General features: G+C 35.0%; 2 protein-coding genes across 2 annotated transcripts; one reads left to right on the forward strand and one right to left on the reverse strand.

Moving 5' to 3' along the window:
• The first annotated feature begins 1,290 nt into the window (after window positions 1-1,290).
• Window positions 1,291-5,065, forward strand: LOC110690521 (protein LAZY 1-like). The gene is made up of 5 exons (XM_021867374.1): window positions 1,291-1,876; window positions 1,963-2,029; window positions 2,505-3,277; window positions 4,092-4,377; window positions 4,760-5,065. Exons 1-5 carry the CDS (start codon window positions 1,871-1,873, stop codon window positions 4,777-4,779), a joined length of 1,152 nt encoding a protein of 383 aa, XP_021723066.1. The 5' UTR covers window positions 1,291-1,870; the 3' UTR covers window positions 4,780-5,065.
• A 3,757-nt stretch (window positions 5,066-8,822) lies between these two features.
• LOC110690522 (sphingosine-1-phosphate lyase-like) lies at window positions 8,823-17,120 on the reverse strand. Its single transcript, XM_021867375.1, has 15 exons — window positions 16,713-17,120; window positions 16,565-16,610; window positions 13,332-13,483; window positions 13,082-13,141; window positions 12,012-12,236; window positions 11,758-11,899; window positions 11,536-11,586; window positions 11,361-11,452; window positions 10,832-10,958; window positions 10,445-10,460; window positions 10,233-10,340; window positions 10,080-10,134; window positions 9,848-9,994; window positions 9,500-9,578; window positions 8,823-9,418 (listed from the first exon to the last, which is right to left on the reverse strand). The coding sequence occupies exons 1-15, from the start codon at window positions 16,904-16,906 to the stop codon at window positions 9,296-9,298; spliced, it is 1,617 nt and encodes a 538-aa protein (XP_021723067.1). The 5' UTR covers window positions 16,907-17,120; the 3' UTR covers window positions 8,823-9,295.
• Window positions 17,121-18,734: the final 1,614 nt, after the last annotated feature.

Below are 18,734 nucleotides of genomic sequence, written 5' to 3' on the forward strand. Positions count from 1 at the left end.
CTGAACTTATTGATCACACAGGTTTTTTAACAAATTGAATAGAAAAGGAGAAATTACAAGGTGATACTCTCTTTTGGTCAAAATAACAAGTCATATTTGACTTTTATGGTTACATTATATCCACTTTGACTTCTGTTTATCAATATAGTAAAAGTCATACGAAGTAAAAGATAATTAGAAAGAACTTTTTCATATTAATCTACTCATAATTCAAGAATATTCTAGGAGATTAATAGTCTAAGTAAGCAAGTTTTGACCTCTACAACACTAATGCATGGTGGATCATTCAACACAGCACTTTGTAAGAAGGGGAGGAAATGACATAGCATGACTGCCTCCACTCTTTTTTACTCTGATAAAAATGGCTTGTCTTCAGTCTAGAAATAAACAACCTTCTCTCTCCCTATGACCCTACTCTCGGTCAGTCCACGACAAGGGAAAAAGGTTCGTAAAGAGTGCAAAGACTACCAAGCACTCTACCAAGGATCCTGATTCATGAGTCTCTCGGTTATGGCAAGAAATATATATATTAAAAAAAATGATATAGCCATTTCTATCGACTCCCTTTTATATTTAAAAAAAATGGTGGACAACCAATTATTTTTAAAGAGGAGACTTATGACAATCATAGTTAGTTGGATCACGTTCAGTTGGGGTGAGTCATTCAGTTTAGGTCAATCTATTTAAGATGAAATTCAATCGGTAAGATACAGGTAGGAATGGAAAAGGTTAATCTTCTTTGTCAAGTACAAGACACACTAGAGATATTCACTTGCAATGGACAATTGAAAAAAGGCAAGCTTCTTATAGTGCACTGTTTTTATGGTACTACAAATTTGAAGGACTCATGATGTTTAGTATGGAGGATAATAAGTTAGCTATTCAAAAAAGCATGTTTCTTATCTTAAAAAAAAAAAAAAAAAAAAGCATGTTTCTTAATTATTATCAAGACAAATCAGCCACGTTGCTGAACAGGCTCAAAGTATGGTTGGACTGCTTGGACAACTGAATCACTACAAAAATAGACATGGATGTTAAAATCTAGTGATGCTGAAAAGCTGAAAGCAACTTGTGAACCTAACATGTCTCTTGATGAATGATGGTTCTCTCGGTCTCTCCTCTAATTCATGCACTAACCACCAGTGCTTGAAAATAGTTACATCAGAAAGTAACCAGATTCTTTTATTTTTTATTTTCCTGTTAAAATACTAGTTTCTAACTCTCTCAAATTATCTAACTATAGTAAAAGTGCATTAAAAAAAAAAAAAAAACTATATTAAAAGTGAAATTCTGGGGGTGGGGGGGGTGAATGAGGGCAGGAAAAAAATTATGTTGGCTGATTCTTCCAAAGTAATATAAAACATATGCCATGTTAATTTAAGAATAAAAATTTACAAGAAGTAATTTGCATACCTAGCACAGAGTCTGACACGTGTCACGTGTGACCGGTAGCCACCGCCCACAGGCAAATCGAACATGATCCTGTTTTTGCATGCATCTCAGCTCATAGGTGGGTAATTACTTGCCGACCATGCAGTAAAAAATTAGCAATCAACCTTGGCAATGAGTTTCATGTTCTCTAGCTCATAGGAACAACATTATGAGGGACCCAAAGCCCACTCTCCCGGTAGCAAAATGATTCACCAATGACAAATGAGACCCAACCAGGAAGTTGTAAACTTCTCCGTGTCCTTCTTCTTGTCTTCTTCTTCAAAGGTCAGAGCTAGAATCATGGATATTTTTTACCATATTAATTGTCTATTATGTAAAGCATCTTGCTCAGACAACTGTGACCTTTAAAGAAAGCATACTCCTTTCTGAATTCTCTGCAGCGAAAAACTGATCAGACATCAGCTTGAAGACCAAAAAGATGAAGGTAATCTCAATCTCAGTTATATTTGTAACGACATAATATATTTTCTGAGTGCTCAGTTTCTGTAATTCCTTCTATGTCTGGTGCAGTTACTAACTTGGATGCATCGCAAGTTTCGGCAAGGTAATGGCGAAACACTGAAGGAATTTCCCCTAGGTAAATATTCTTCTTCTGCTACACAATAATTTGATCTTCTGCCATATTTTTCTTTCTTCCATTCATTATTGTGCTTCCAGCGATTGATCATGTGCATTAATTCCTATCAACATAATCCTGAGGTGCTGTGTCCAAAAAAGTATAGCAGTCATCTTCTAGACAGATCAGAAACATTAGAAACTCTGGTTTATAAATGTAATATGTATATATGCAAATATTCTATATCACACATCCACAATCCAAACTACCCAAAAGGCCAAAAATACCCCTTGTGCCTAAAACCCCAAAATCAATAAGTCCAAGTCATTAAAATACTTAAATACCCCTTGGTGTGAACAAGCCTAGAGTTTTCTGACACTTTCATAACTTTTTCGAGATCATAGTTATTTGCTACATTCAAATCAAATCTATATACATGGAAATATATATATGATTAAGCATCAAGGTAGAACAAGTAATTTTGAGCATCTTTCAGGGCAGCAATTCCTGGATGACCCTCATTTCTATCAGAAGCAAAACCAAGGGAAACAAAGAAGAGCATCATTTACAAGTGTGGAGACAAGAAATTTTGCTGAATACGAAAGAAAATCATCGTCGGCTGATGAGTATCCTGAGTACTTCGAAGGATTTCTAGCAATCGGCACTTTTGGGGTAGCAGATGCAGTCATTCCAGAGCCAGAGACACCAACATTTGAGGTATCATTTGATAAGCTTGCAGAAGGAGAGGCTGAAGTGACAGAAAATGAATTGAGGCTCATCAATGATGAGTTAGAGAGGGTGCTTGCTTCTGAAGCAAAAGATGATGGTTGGACCGATTCTTCAGGGAGAAACAGTCATGTTAGCAATGGAAGAATCAGTCATGCAAGCACCATCACTCTGAGTGGGAAGCCACTGGAAATTCCAGAAAGCACAGGAGGCACAGGAAGTAATTTGATGTACTGTCCACTACAAGAATATCTGTTAGGCTCAGCAGTAGAAGTGCCAGAGAAGGCAACAGTGCCGAAAAAGGAGAATAGGACATCATTGGGAGAGCTATTTGAGAGGCACAAGGCAGAAGAAACCTCGGAAGTCAAGTGCAAACGCGGGGAGAAAAGGGAAGATAAAGAAGGAGATAAGACGGCTTCTATGAATCTCATGAAAAAGATACTGACGAAGAAGAAAAATGCACTGCATGCTGCTTCTAGGAACTCTTCTGCCTCAACTAGGGGACCTGCTGAATCTGGTTCGGCAGAGACAAAGCTGTGCAAGGTACTTGGCTTATTTAATGCACTCAACTAGTTGAGTTTCAATTTGGCCAAACAGAAAATGCATAAAGTTGATATAAAATATCTTCAACCAAAGATTAGAGTACCATACTACCACCTTAAGTATTTTGGATTCCCATTTTCGCAAAAATCATTTTATATTAATAATATCTTTTCTAAAAAAAAATACAGTCTTGTTTTGAGTCTTTTGACACTACTAGAATTATTCTTTATAATCCCTTTTTCCTTAAAGTTTGCCCATTTTGTCATCTGTTTGACTGTGTCAATCAGTATGTTATGCACTTGTGCAATACAGATTACAAAGCGGACAAACATGAGAGAATATTAGGAGAAATAAAGACACAAAAAAGGGAAGGAAGAAAACCAAGCTCCATAAGATAACCAAAGCCGTATATGGAAAATTGGCAACTCCTTCAACTGACCAATCATATAATTACTCCTTTTTATAAGAAGAATCATGACTTTAAAATTCAGAAGTTGCGAAAAAGCAGTTGCAAACTCACTTTAAATAAGTAAGAGATAAAATTGAAGCAGATAATAGAAATAATTGGTTCCTAAGAACAAAGGACATGAAATTTTGAACTCCTTTGCTTTGTTAAAGTTCTTTCCTTTCTAATTCTCATAGAGTTGACATATACCAGTCAATTAACTAATCAAACCTCAATTGTCCATTCAGGAAAAGTGAGATATTGTACAACAATAAAAACATGAACTTCTTAGGAAGTACTTGTATATGATTAACATGTTGAAAATCTAGACAAAGTATCTTCCATCTCTACCTAATAATTTCAATGCAGATCCTACAGAAATTTCACAAGAAAGTGCATCCCGAATGCTTAATATCCACAGAAAAGTCAAACAAAATGCATAAGAATGGGATCAAGGACATGATGCCCAGCAATGCAGGCTACTTCAAGGATGAGCACACATTTCCAGATGAGAGCAACACAGCTTTCTCCCAGAAAGCAGGTCAAAATGGCTACATGCTAAGCAGGAAGAGCATCTCTAACCCAACTCAATACACAGATGATGGTAGTGATTCAAATGGGAGCAGGGAGTGCTGGATCAAAACTGATGCAGATTGTAAGTATCTCTCATGACATATCACATTCTCTTCATAGTTCCTTGGTGGTAGGTTTTTCTTTGCGACTACAGCTCAAATACTAGAGTCAACCTATGTAGTCTTGACGCTGTAGTTCACCTCAAGTACCAAGTCAGATACGCAGTACTTGACACTTGAACATGGGTTTGAGTTCATATCACTTCATATACCAATTGAATACAAAATGTTGAGAAAATGATCAAGTCTAATACAGGTTCATGTATCAGAGTCCAGCAATAATAGGCATAGTCAAATCTAAGTAATGTGCATTGAAATGAAGAATTTCCACCCCTAATGCGTGGTGTATAACTGTTAAAATTGGCTCTTGCATCATTCTAACACAATGAGATGTGTGTATTACAGACCTTGTTTTGGAGCTCTAAAAGGAGAAGCACGGATGCAGCTATGCCAATTCCATCATGAAGAACTACAACACATCTTATGCTATGTTAATGAGATGAATATCCCTAGTATATTTGACGAGTATGTTGAGTGGTTGAGTTTGAAGCTAGATAAAAAATAATAATAGAAAATCTGGTGTGAAACTCTGTATCATCTATCATCAGTCAATATAATATTGCGGTTTGTATTACTTCCTAGCAATTTGTGTTTTACATTATGGTTGTAATTATAGCAAACAATCTTCATTTACAGCAATAAAATTGTCATTCTACACATAAAAAGTCTTTTAAACTATAGGAGGGAGGCTTTTAGAATCAAGAAAGGATTATAGACATATTTTGGATAGTGGATTCTTATTTCCAATCTTAGTTTTAAAAAGTGCACGTAAGGTGCGCCTAGGTGCAAGGCACCGTGAGGCTCGAGAGTTGGCGCCTTAGCTCTTTGAGGCTCAAAGACCTACAAAAGGTGCACACCTTAGCGCTTTTTCTAGGCTGCTTCTTGCGCCTTATTTTGCAATTTATGTTTTAAAGCATCAATAGCTATTATGTAAGTTTATTTTTCCTAAAGTATACCATAAGACTTTGTTATGGGCAGGTTTTCTTCAATTCTAGTGGAGAGAGAAATCCCATATCTTATAATTCGATTTGGAGAGCTACAAGGATCCCACAAGATTGGAGGAAGAGCACCTTGGTCCCGATTTATAAAACAATGGAGACGCTCAAGATTGTTCTAAATATCGAGGGATCAAGCTTATGAGCCACAATATGAAGTTGTGGGAAAGAGTGATTGAATATATGTTAAGGGCATGCACAAGCACTTCGGATAATCAATTTAGTTTTATGCCCGGGAGATCTACTATGGAAGCAATCCATTTGATAAGACGGATGATGGAGTTTTATAGGGTAAAGAAAAAGGATCTGCATATGGTCTTTATTGATTTAGAGTAGGCATATGACAAGGTGCTAAGAGAGGTGCTTTGGTGGGCTTGAAGAAAGGTATCCCACGAAGGTACGTGGACTTGGTTAAGGATATGTATCGCGATGGGTCAATAAATGTGAGGACATGTGGAGAGTTGCCAAAAGATTTTCCTATTACATTTGGATCGCATCAAGGGTGTGCATTAAGCCCTTTCTTTTTTGCAATGGTTGTAGATGAAGTAACTAGACCAATTCAAGATGATGAAGTCTTGTGGTGTATGCTGTTTGCGGATGATATTGCTTTGGAGGATGAAACTAAAGATGGGGTTAATGCCAAGTTGGAGAAATGGAGGCAAAGATTGGAATCTAGAGGGTTTAAGCTAAGTGGGAGTAAAACTGAATATTTGGTATGCCACTTTGGTAGTCAGAGAGGGACAAGCAATGAGGTGATGAGTTTGGATGGAAAGGACTTGATCATGAGTGAGTGGTTTAAATTTCTTGGGTCAATCATCCAGTAAATGGTGACAGTCATCAAGATGTGGCCCACATAATTAAGTCGAGGTGGCTTAAGTGGAGAGTAGCCACAAGAGTGTTATGTGACCGAAGCATTCCCTTACAGTTGAAGAGAAAATTCTACAGGATTGCCATAAGACCAATGTTGCTCTATGGCATAGAATATTGGGCCTCTAAGAAGGAACACGTTTAAAAAGATGGAGGTTACGAAAATGTGAATGTTAAAGTGGATGTGTGCGAACACTCTAAGAAATAGAATCGGAAACGAGGTTATTCGCAAGAAGGTAGGTGTGGCAGACATTGTAGACAAACTAAGGGAAAATCGTCTCCGTTGGTTTGGGCATGTAAAACGAAGACCCGATGGTACACCGGTACAAAAGTGGAATGGTGGGATCATGGAGGGGTTAAACGAGAGAGAGGGATACCGAAAATAACTTGGTTGAAAGGAATCAGGAACGATATAAAGTTTTAGGATTTGCATGAGAATGAGGCATTGGATCGTAAGGAATGGAGGAGAAGGATCTTTGTTGATGATTACACCAAATAATCAAATTTGGTTCATGTAGTTGACCCCACTTATGGGATTAAGGCTTTAATTGATTGATTGATCACATGGCCCTTTCACCTTTTCTCATAATTTCATTTTTACACTTAATTAATAGAAATTATTATTTCTTTTCTAAATGAATAAAGTGCGCCTAACCTACAAAAGGTGAGCGCCTTTGCCTTGCCCCTAGGCTCCAAGGACTTTTTGCGCCTTGCGCCCTTTAAAACTAAGTGTCTAATAGTCAAATACCAGATATGCAGGGATGGCTCTTAATCCACTTTCCAAGATTATCATTCTATACATAAAAAGTCTGGACGATCTGGTAGTCAAACAATCACTTAAAAGCAGGGAAGGAGACTAGGAGTAAGACACTCATTCCTTTTACCTTTCTCTTTTCCTCAATCGTCTACCCTAATTTGAAAAGGGGAAAAAAAATTAACAACAAAAAAAAAAAAACTTGTAAGCCACTTCAAATTTTCGAAAATTCCATGAATCCATACTGATTCCGATTGCTCGTTATCTTTAATACATAAAACACCACACCACCAATACATGAAAGCAATAATCACCCTATAAAGGCTCTAAATCACCATGCTTCAACTCGCTCCATAGTCCATATACTCCGGAGGTCATTAGTGAAGTCATCATTTTAGATATAATTATTACTAAGTACTATTGCTCAAAATCATCAAATATGAGCCTCAAAATCCCATTAAACTGAAAATAGAACACTTTTTAGGGCAAAATAATGAGGAATTCTATAAAAGTAATCGATCTCAAGCTAATCAAATATTGTGATTATAAAATTCTTGCACAAAAAAATTAATACAATACTGCAATATATTGATTAATGTTCTAAATAATGTTTGCAAGCTCAATAAATCCAGAATAACAATCACAAAATTGATTCATAGCAATAAATTACACAAATCACAAAATTAAATTTCTAGGGCAAAATTAATCAACGTAAATCAATGAAGTGTTGATATTAGTATCTTACCATTTATCAATCTCTTCTGAAATTTGGAAAACTTCAATGCTTTGATGGAGTTACAGTTAAAGTAATCTCCGTCTCTTTCTCTCTCCTCGTTTGATCGGGAAAGTTGCAGTTCTATGAATTGAAAATTTGCGCCATTTAATTGAGGTAGGAAGAATTCGATAATCCTCCAAAGTGTTTTCAAATAATTACATTTCTGGCGGGAAGAATTGTTTACGCTTCTAAGCGTGAGCATTTGAAAGTTTAAGTTTTTTTAAAAAAAATAGATTTGAAAGTTTGATTTGAGAATTTGAGATTGAAGAAGTTTCACTTTGCAAAATGTACTAAAAATCAGAACTTGAGTTTGCTCAATCTAGATTCTAGAGTCGATAATCTTGTAGGGATAATTTACACTTAGGTTCACAGGTTCACAAAGTGGGTATCATACACTCGGGTAATTTATTAATGTACAAGTCATAAGTAAATAACACATAAGTGACTTATTTTATAAGGTGTATGCAAATTGTAGCAAATAAAGGCCAGACAAACATTGTGATAAGATCAAACTCAAGTCAAGCAGTAAACTTGATTACTCATATTGAGCGTGTGAAAGATGTTAATCTTTTGATCATACAAAATTGAAAAGATCTTATGGAGAGAATCCATTGAACTAGCTGATAATTAATTACCTAAATAGCTAGGGAATGTACGAGAAATGTATCTCAAAACTTTAATATTTTTACATTTGAATCACCCTCTTGCCTACATTGCTGATGTAATTTTGGAGGATAAGCCTTCCTAACCCTTTTTTTTTTTTTTTTACGAAATAAACCTCCCTAACTTTGTTACTCTAAAATTGACAATTTTCCAACTTGCACTTAAAAAATAAAAATAAAATAAAAAAAGATAACATAATTTTCATTATTAGGCTCAGTTTTTGAAATTTTAAATTATTTTTAAATAACCCGATAAGATGAAGCACGAGCTTTTCAAAAAAAACATGGAGTAAATTTGAAATACAACACACTTTTTTGCACCTTAGTTATCTCTCTAAACTAGAGATCACCAATTAAACGGAGTAACAAATTATTGTACATTTAATTTGAAATACATGGTAAACGGATTTTAATCAATATTTATATTTAAAAATTGTTCATTTGTAATAAAAATTATTCATTCAAATCACACAACTTTCTACAATCTAGAGTCTTCAAGCTTCATGCAACAATTATTTCAGCTTTGTGTAAAACATTGAAGATTCTCCAAGGGAATAATTGTTAACTATACAGTGTTAAAAGATCTTTATTGTGGTTGATAAAGAGTTAGTATGATAATCATTCCATCCTCTCCATGAAAGTCTTGAACCCTTGTCCTTCACAAAGTTCTTGAGTTCAAATCTATACGGCGATGGTGCACAAAGTTTATGGAAACTTCTTTGTATCCCAAAAACATTCAATCCACCCTTTCATACTATTCAAGGCGAAATAATTAAACTTAAAATCTGAATATCGAATGATGGCAACTGAAGCCTAACAAAGGACATATCAACAAGAGCTGTCCATGAAATTAACCAGCAATTCCTGTACCATTCCTCTGTCTGGCATTCTTCCAGCAGCACCATATATTGGAGCAAGTCCTCCACTAATTGGACCTGGGTTTTCTTTAACCTGAAAGCTCAACAGTCGTTATGTTAAATATATAATCACTAAGCTGACTAAGGTTGTCAAATACAGTTTATAAGAACTTACAGTTCGCACAGAGTCCTGCAGAACCTTTAAGAAGTCATCAGCCACCGATACATGCTGAAGGGTTAAACAGATATGCAGGCTGGTACATGTGAATGATTTGAGAAGAAAAGGTTGGTTTATTAAATTGTAACCACATCTCTGTATAATTAAGCTATTGTGAATCTATATTGTGCCTCATGATGCAACTAGGATTAATCCCAATATCCCCCTCTGACATTTTTGCTGATATTTTGGGTATCTTGAGGGGGATATTGGGATTTTCCTGACTAGGTGATTATTTTGGAATAAAAATAACCATTATATTATCCAATTCCGGAGAGTGGACAAGATAACTCTTAAAAGACCTACCTGTTGGGTCTCTGCAGGGCATTTAAATGCCAACCTTTAGATGACATTTGGTCGTTAACTTCAAATATATCAACGACATTGGACGCAAATGCCACTATAGTCATGTCAGGCCTTCCAACAACATATAACTCTGGAATACTCTTTATTCTGATGAGAGGAATTTCGAGTCAGTTAATGGTGCTGATATATAGCATAATACTGAAACCGGGAAGTTAATTAAAAGAGCACAAACCCTTCCTGAATCTTCTTTGATACATCCATTATCTGTCTTGTATTCTCCAAGTACCCTGTAATATACAAAGAAAATGGTATATTGCATTGTAAAGAAATCAGATTTCGGAAGAAATTGGGAGCTCAAAATAAGAAAGTAGTCTTGTTTACTTACCTTCCTCTCCCAAAGACATCATTGCTGCCCATGCACCAGCAATCAGACCCCCAGGTCTGCTCCCCGCAATTGTTGGAGATACATAAAGGCCACCAGACCACTCGGTTACTGCCATATCAACAAGCATGTGATCAGAAGTTCCAAATGATGTAAATCTTCCAAACATTTAACACAGATTAAGAACATTGACATAATTTAAAATATAGACTTACCAGCAACAAATTGATGCTGTTGGAGGTACGCCACAAGGTATGAAGGCATAAAATCACACATAGTTAGTATTCCTCCATTAAAAAAACACAAGAGAAAGCAAACTTTTTCTGTATTACACAGCTAGACAATTACCACCTTTGCAGTCTGTCAACACTCCAGACAGAACAATTTCTTTTTTTAAAATGAACTCTTCAGCTAAAATAATTTTTTTAATATAAAATTGTGTGGGAAACGACACTTTGAAATGGAAAGTTACTCAGATAAGAGAATAAATTCCACAATATCAGGAACAAAACATAATAGGTTCATTCAAATAAAATAGATACCTAAAATAACAAGGAAAAAAGGAAATCAGGATGACAACAGAAGCAGACAATCAATATTACCTTCCTGATTTCATGGTTACGGTAGAGTACTGTACTGGTTCCTTTGGGAGCTAAGCCATATTTGTGTACATCAATAGATATTGAGGTAACTCCTTGGACAGAGAAATCAAAAGGTGGAATTGGATAACTGAAACAGCATTAGACATTTGTAAATTTGTGAGCTGCCAAATATAACCATCGACAAACAAGTGATGCCTAATTGTCGCCAATGAGTTCCAGTAACTGCTTAAAGATGATCTAAAAGACAGAGATTACTAATTAACACCTTCAAATCAAATTGAACCGTATTAAATTCTATGCCAACCTTTCCACTAGTGACATTTATAGCAGTTATCAGTTAGTACACCTCATAAGCTCAAAACTAAAGGGCACAGTTGGACAGAGATCCAACCAGGTTTAGATTACGAAGAGAAGTATCAAATGCCAGAGCCTCTAGCATAAATAGCCAAGTAGTTCAACAAATGATAGAAAAAAGAAGATTTCAAATTAAAATAGACACTATAGAGGATAGGAAAGTAACAATCCATACCCAAGTTTACGTGCAAAAGGCAGAACAAATCCACCAAGACAAAGATCAACATGGAAACAGACCCCAAAGCTCATCGCTAATTTGCCAAGCTCCTACCAAAAGAAAATCTAAGATCAAGTATATGCCTACCTAAAGGCTTGAATTTTGAGGGTTTAAAAACAGCCTATATACTTACTTCGATGGGATCAATAATGCCATGTGGGAACCCAGGTGCAGATCCAACAATCTAGAAGGCAATGAAGTGAACTTGCAAGTTAGCAGACAAACAGCGTATTAAAATTTTCAGATGCAACTAAGTAACAGCAAGGCAACCAGCAGAGTTACAAATCTTCAGCAGAACTAGAATATTATAGTTGCTAAAGCCTAAAAGAAACAATTTATACAAATTGACCCTTACCAAGATGGTATTTTTATTGATGTAACGTCGAATTGCTTTCACATCTGCCTGATATTCATTGTTCACAGGAACACGCCAAAGTTTAATGTTGAAATATTGGGCAGCTTTATCATATGCTGAGTGGGCTGATACAGGGATAATCCTACACTTAGCAGAAAAGTAGGGAACTTTCTGTCAATATTTATTATTTATTATGAATGGCCTGGCAAATTCTGTTCAAATTAGAATTTAGAAGAAATGCCACAAACACATACATTTCTGGTTTTTTTATTCCCTTCTTAGTTCTCATATAGTCACGTGAAGATTTGACAGCCAATAGTATACTCTCAGTGCCTCCTGAAGTCATATTTCCACATATTTGTCCTCCAGAAGCCTTATCTTTACTGCCAAGCATTGCAGCTGTCATCGCAACTACTTCTGCCTCATAATGCACAACACTTTGAAAAACATCCAAATGCAATGGGTTGGTATGTGAAAACCTGGCAGAGAATGACAGTATTAGCACCAAAAGAACGCTTAATAGAACCCTAGACTGAAAATCTTTTGCAGCTTATGATAGAGGTAGGCAATTGTGTCACATTATGACTGATGTAAAGCTATCAGAAATTCAGAAGCATACCTCAATTCTAAAAGAAACTTCTAATTTGACACAGCAAAGCCTTTTTCCTATTACACAAGTAAGCATTACTAGGATCAAACAATAGAGTCTACTCACATAGATTCAATGTTAACAACTCTCAAGATTTTAGCTTACTAGATTTGATGTAATTTAACAGATGTTAAACATTTGGACACCATTCATGATACGGTTTTTCACCAATTACCCCTGAGTTTTAACTTAATTCACCAAATACCCACGAAATGTTTCAAATTCACGAAATGTTTTGCCAAACTTTGTGGTTTTTTCACCAAAATTTTCAAATTAAGTATTCCCTAAAGAAGACATTAAGGATTATATTCTTTAGGGAATACTTAATTTGCAAATCTAAAATGTCTGTTTCAAAGTCATAATGTTCAAAGAAAAATTTAAAACATTCTTGAAACTAATGAACACATACAAGAAAGTTCATCAGAAAGATTAACCCAATGGCTCTTTCTTTCTCTCTCCCCTGGCTCAGCTCCACAAACAATGGCTGGCAATTAATCTCAAAGATGAAAAAATGGAGAAGACCAACAAATGAAACCATTAAATGTGTAGAGGAACAAATCAACAAGGACAACACTCAAATTTGAAGATGAACCAAAATAACTCTTAGAAGTGCAATACACGGGTGTTTCCATGAGAATAATAAGATAAATTAAATAGTTTCAGCTCACTACTTACATTGAGCATGCCTCATTTATCAAGGAAAAATGATCATCAGCCTCTGTTCCTCCAATGTATCTGCAAAAAATATCATTAGAAGTTCATTAGGGTGTAAGATTAATACCATTACAGTCTATATTGGACAAGTAAAAAATAATAAATCCACCCCAACTCCATGATATCAAAACCATTAGTTTTGTTAAAACTTTATCTCCTCTTTCTATTACTAAAATTATATGTGCATCACAAATTAAAGATACAAACATACACTGTACCCGAACATTTGCCTTGCCAAGCAGCATCCTTTCGCTTTTCCTCTTTCATCATTTCAATCACTCTACTTCCAAAGCCAGTAGCTGGTAATTCAGTTCTCCAATTATCTCTTTTAGATTTATTACCTGCTTGCATCTTATCTACAACCTGAGAGCAAAGAAAAGGAACAATTAAACTCCCTAAAAAATGTGATCACCGGTTTATTTAGCATGCTTTCAAGGGCACACATTAGACACAAACTAATGATCATAAAAAAGTAGAGCATATAAAAGAAAAGGCACAGCATATAAATTGACCACAAAGGTTTGTTACAAATTACAGAATCTCAGTGTGATAAAATCTGATATTACTAAGACTCTAAGAGTACTGGCAGGAAATCTAAGGTTATAATGTCCTGATGTTGATTCACTGAGCTCAAAGCTTCAATATTCCATATCTACCATAGAATAAATTGTTAAAGTAGTAAACACCTTAATTATAAAAATTTGTCAGCAATAAGAACTACAGAACAATTTTCAGCTGAGAGAGCAGAACGACACAGAATTCAAGCAGGAAAATAGCATCAAGGGTATGGATTAATTCTATCTCTAATTTACATCATATGATCATATCAATACCTATACCCCCATATCCAACCCTCTGATTGAAGAAGCCATGATTAGCTAGAGGGTTGTGTTGAATATGTATCAATTGAGCATCTAGTAGAAAGCTTACTGGGACAAATTAGACAATCCAAAGCACCCAGTTCAAACCTCAAAATATCTAGATATGATATGACACTAGTGTGACAGTTCTTAAATTTACATCTTGTAAATGCTGCAATAGCCCTGAATCAATTCAGCGGGAATCAGTGATTATACCCAAGTATACACGCTGCAAAAGCATTCTTTGACATTACTTTCTCTTGGAAAACATTTACAAATTTAATAGAAATATAATGTCTTACAGTTCAAATTATAAAAATATTATAAACATTTTAGTGATATACTTTGAAAAATGATCAACAGTTAACATTTGATCATGAAAAAAATCAATTCATAACCAATTAACCATCATCTTTAACAACGTTAGATTAAGCTAATACTCTTTTTGGTCCACATTTAACCATGTCATAAACTGGATTAAGTTGCTAATAGCGGCAGAGATTATATGGATGAGGAGAGAAGAAAATCTGCAGAGAAGTAAGAAGATGAAAAAGAAGATGGGGAAAAGTTGAAGATGATTGTATTGATCATAAACTTAGTGCAACAACTTCCCATCTGAGAGGCTGGGTTTCCCCAACACTAACAGAATTGCAATCACACTTTTAGGATAAATCTATTTATTACATTCCTCTGACCGAATCCGGACACCATGGCACATGCCATAGGCTTAACAGCTTAATTATTGTAGTCAAAAGACTAAATAGGTTGCTAAAAGGTGAAATTACCCTTGCTAGCGTGTTTTGCATACAGGGACCTTAAAGGAGGTTTTGGTGAATGTGTCACAAACCATTTCAAGTCTCTTTTAGGCTCTGGTGAACTTATTACTTTCACCAGAAATAATCTTACTAGCCTGGTGTTGATTGTGAAACTTAAAACAAACTTTAATTTATACCAGGAAATTAAACTGACCTAGGTCTGGAAAATTATAGACAAGGACATTTTATTTCAAATGAGGATATCAAAGCCTTGATTTGGCCCAAAACTAGTGTCCTCTAAGAACAATAGATGTGATTCCCACAAAATTTGACCACTAAATGCAAGATAAAACTAATTAGGGTGCATTATATTCACCTAATTTTTACTAAACAGAAATCATATCTAAACTTCTGAACTTATTAGAACTTATTTAAGTTGAAAATTGAACTTAAGAAACCCTTATTAACTCTATCTGAATTAATTTTCTTAAATTCATCTTATATGAATTTATAAACCTTTATGTGAACTAATTTGCATTTTTTCCCCCTGAATTAGAGGCAATAAGGTGAACAGCAGGGCCTTTAGTAAGACTATTATGTGACGAAAATTGACCTATACAACCTTTATCACCAAATATAGCATACATTAACTTCAAAGTTTATTATGTTCTCAAACACTATTCAAGTACTATTGACAATTAATTACTCCACAAGCTTATACTACCTCCGTTAACTATTATTTGCAACAAAGGGGTATTATTTGTGAGATATAAAATATTCCTTTGTTGCAAATAATAGTTGACGGAGGTAGTACAATTTTTAATAAGAATTCTTCTTACATTAAAAGATTGTGTACTTCTCACCTTTTTTACTTATTTATGGAAAAATAGCTTGAAATAAGTTAAGTTTGTGGCAAGTCCAGATAAGTCTAAGGCTAATAAAACTTCAATGCTGATATGGGATACTCAATTTCAATTCACAACTACAATAAAGTTCAAATAGTAGAATCTTAACTAGAAGTAATGCAGATTAGATGGGCTGGTTGTTTAGCAAATGATAAGGTAGACTTTTTGCTTCTAACAGCTAATTTCACTTATTACCAACCAATCTAAACTTAGTTGGAGCAACTTTTATAGCCAATGGTTTTTCTCATATATTAAAGCACTGTACTGCGCAAATACCAAATGCTGACTACAGTTTTGTTTTCTCAACTTATACATGTAACTTAACTATGTATTGCCAAACTCTTGCTTAACTAGACTCATTTTGGCTGAACTTTACTTATTTTGTTGAAAAGAAAGCTCATTTTGGCTGAAACATATTTAAATAAGCTGTGAGAACATAGCCTAAACACTTAATACAAACCGTTAATGCAACCACTTACGGTAGATATTGGCTAGTAAACCAGCCATCGGCCAACAGTTGATAGCCAAACAATACCGATATACTTCATTTTATTTTTTTTCACTTCACAAGGTCCAATGTGGATGGAGACTTGGAGAGACAACTACTCCATAAGTCCATAACAATACAACTCATGTCATACAGTCATAGTACTAACAAAATCAGTGGCACCAATACTAGCAATAATGCAATAAATTCCATTGACATAAATGCAAACTAAAATTCAGTCATATTTACATTATATAGACACATAAATACATAATAATAATATTCTACTAATATATTCATTCTTATGGGGCCTGGTACATCTATATTCTTACTTCCCAACATCATCATAGTACAAGCAAAATCAATGATAAATTATCATCATAGTACAAACTTTTCATCATAATTTATCAAAAATACACAAATTAAAACATGGGTACCTTCTGTTTTTCAGCATCCACGTAGCTCTTAACACCAGGAACCAACCTACAGAATTCAGATTACAAAACGAAGGTAAATAATTCATAATAAAAATCATAAATAAATGAATAAATAAATAATACCCAGATTTCAAAATCGAAAAATTACTTGATCAAATACATGAAGGAAGCAATAAGACAAGATTTGAGCCCATTTTCATGAACAGTAGAAATAAGAGATTGAAGAAATCCAGCAATTAAGAGAGATAAAATTGGAGCAATAACTAAAGTAAGAGGCTCGAATTGAGACAAGAAAGTGTTGGCAGATTCTCGGAATTGGGTTAGGAGAGAGAAAATCGCCATTTGAGATTAGCAAAGCTTCTCAGAATTGTTGAAGACGACGACTAACTTTCTCTTTGTCTTCTTCCCCTTAAATAATTACTTGAATTAATTTTAATTTTCTATTATAAGGAGTATCATTTTCAATTGATTGTTAAATACGTAATTGGATTTAATTTTCATGTTTTGTTGTTTGTCGTTGATCTGATTGGTAGCGTAGACGTAAGTGTTAATGTGTTTGTGTGTTAAGTGTGTTACTCGTGATGGCCGGCAAATTGCGTGGTGAGCCAGTTAACTGAAGATTGATAATTGTACTAGTATTACTGTAATACATATGAAAAATGGAATAATTTGCATAGGCCCACTTAATAATAAATCAAACCTAATAGTATTGATCCATTGGAAAGAGTCTTGTTTTGATTTACAATAAAGCCCGATTCAATCTGTCTTCTGAAACTATTTTTTTTTAATAGCAAAAATACTTTATGTAAAAGTTTTGTGTAGGACGGACTCACGTGAGTCCGGTCATACAAACAGAAAAAAAAAAAATCTTAATAATCAGAAATTAGATAATAGTAGTAAGATATTAGATTATAATGGTCAAATATTAGATTATAAATATCAGATATTATATTATAACTGTCAGAAAATAGGTTAAATATATCAGAAAATAAGTTAATTATAAAAAAAAAAAAATAGGTTAAATATATCAGAAATCTATTAACTATTACTAAAACAAAACTTTGTTAATGTCATCACTGTTCATATGTCACTCTCATAATAAAAAATTTCCTGCCTAAATGCATGATGATGTCATCATTTTTTTTTTATATTTAATAGATTTTGAAATTTGAATAACAAAAGCTTCTATATTACAAATACAACCTATCAATTTATCCTTAAAAAATAAAATAATTTTAAGTTTTACACTGATAAATAAACTCCTACATTAAAATATGTATTAGGCAAAGTTGAACAGGTATTATATCATAATTTTGATAAAAATCTAAAATTTTCAAAATACATATATTTTGTACAAGATGCATATTCTTATTTATATTTATCCATTATTTTTTAAAAAAATGTACAAATTATATAAAAAAACGGAAATTTCACCATATACCACTGAGTTTAAGCATAATTCACCGTATACCACCAAAAACTTTCTAATACACCATATACCACTCAGTTATTGTATATTAACACAGAATGCCCTTTTTGTTCACTGTCGTTAGTCTGCCGTTAACGCCGTTAGTAATTAAGGTTAATTATGCCACGTGGCTGTCACATATTGGCTCTTATTAATATTATCTAATTAATTAGTTAAATAAAGAATTTAAAAAAAAAACAGCCACCACCTCCTCACTCCACCAACCCCGACACCCCCTTCCCCCACCAGCCCAGCTCCCCCTCCCTGCCGGCGGCCTTGCCCAGCCTCCTCCCTCGCCGGCGGCCTTGCCCAGCCTCCTCCCTCGCCGGCGGCCTTGCCTAGCCTCCTCCCTCGCCGGCCTTCCAGAGCTCCCCCTACCCCTGCCATCTCCCCTTCCCGTCCTCCTCCCAAACCACCAACGTCTCCCAGCCAACCACCACCCTATCCTAACATCCCCTGCTTGCACGAAATATGACTAGAACCCCCAGCCACCACCCTATCCCGCCCCCACCCACGCCGGCGCCCAGCCTTTCTCTCGCCAGCGCGTCGGCCTCCCTCTCCCCCTGAACCGACAACACTCAAAATCTGCAACCATACAACAACATCAATTCGACTTATCAGCATTTTTTTCGAACAAATTCGCTTCTAATTCGACCTTCTCTCTCTTCGTCAAGATTTGATGGGTGGTTTCTTTGCCGTCGA

Source organism: Chenopodium quinoa, unplaced genomic scaffold (genome assembly GCF_001683475.1).
Source record: "Chenopodium quinoa cultivar QQ74 unplaced genomic scaffold, ASM168347v1, whole genome shotgun sequence".
NCBI lineage: Eukaryota > Viridiplantae > Streptophyta > Magnoliopsida > Caryophyllales > Amaranthaceae > Chenopodium > Chenopodium quinoa.

What these genes read in the sequence shown, in the direction of transcription:
- LOC110690521 (XM_021867374.1), top strand. An exon ending in CAGAGACAAAGCTGTGCAAG is followed by an intron (nt 3,278 to 4,091) that starts GTACTTGGCTTA and finishes ATTTCAATGCAG; the next exon opens with ATCCTACAGAAATTTCACAA. An exon ending in GATCAAAACTGATGCAGATT is followed by an intron (nt 4,378 to 4,759) that starts GTAAGTATCTCT and finishes TGTGTATTACAG; the next exon opens with ACCTTGTTTTGGAGCTCTAA.
- LOC110690522 (XM_021867375.1), bottom strand. Translation starts at nt 16,906, where the DNA reads ATGGCGATTTTCTCTCTCCTAACCCAATTCCGAGAATCTGCCAACACT. An exon ending in CCTTTTGCACGTAAACTTGG is followed by an intron (nt 10,959 to 11,360) that starts GTATGGATTGTT and finishes ATGCTGTTTCAG; the next exon opens with TTATCCAATTCCACCTTTTG. An exon ending in GCCCTGCAGAGACCCAACAG is followed by an intron (nt 9,579 to 9,847) that starts GTAGGTCTTTTA and finishes CACATGTACCAG; the next exon opens with CCTGCATATCTGTTTAACCC.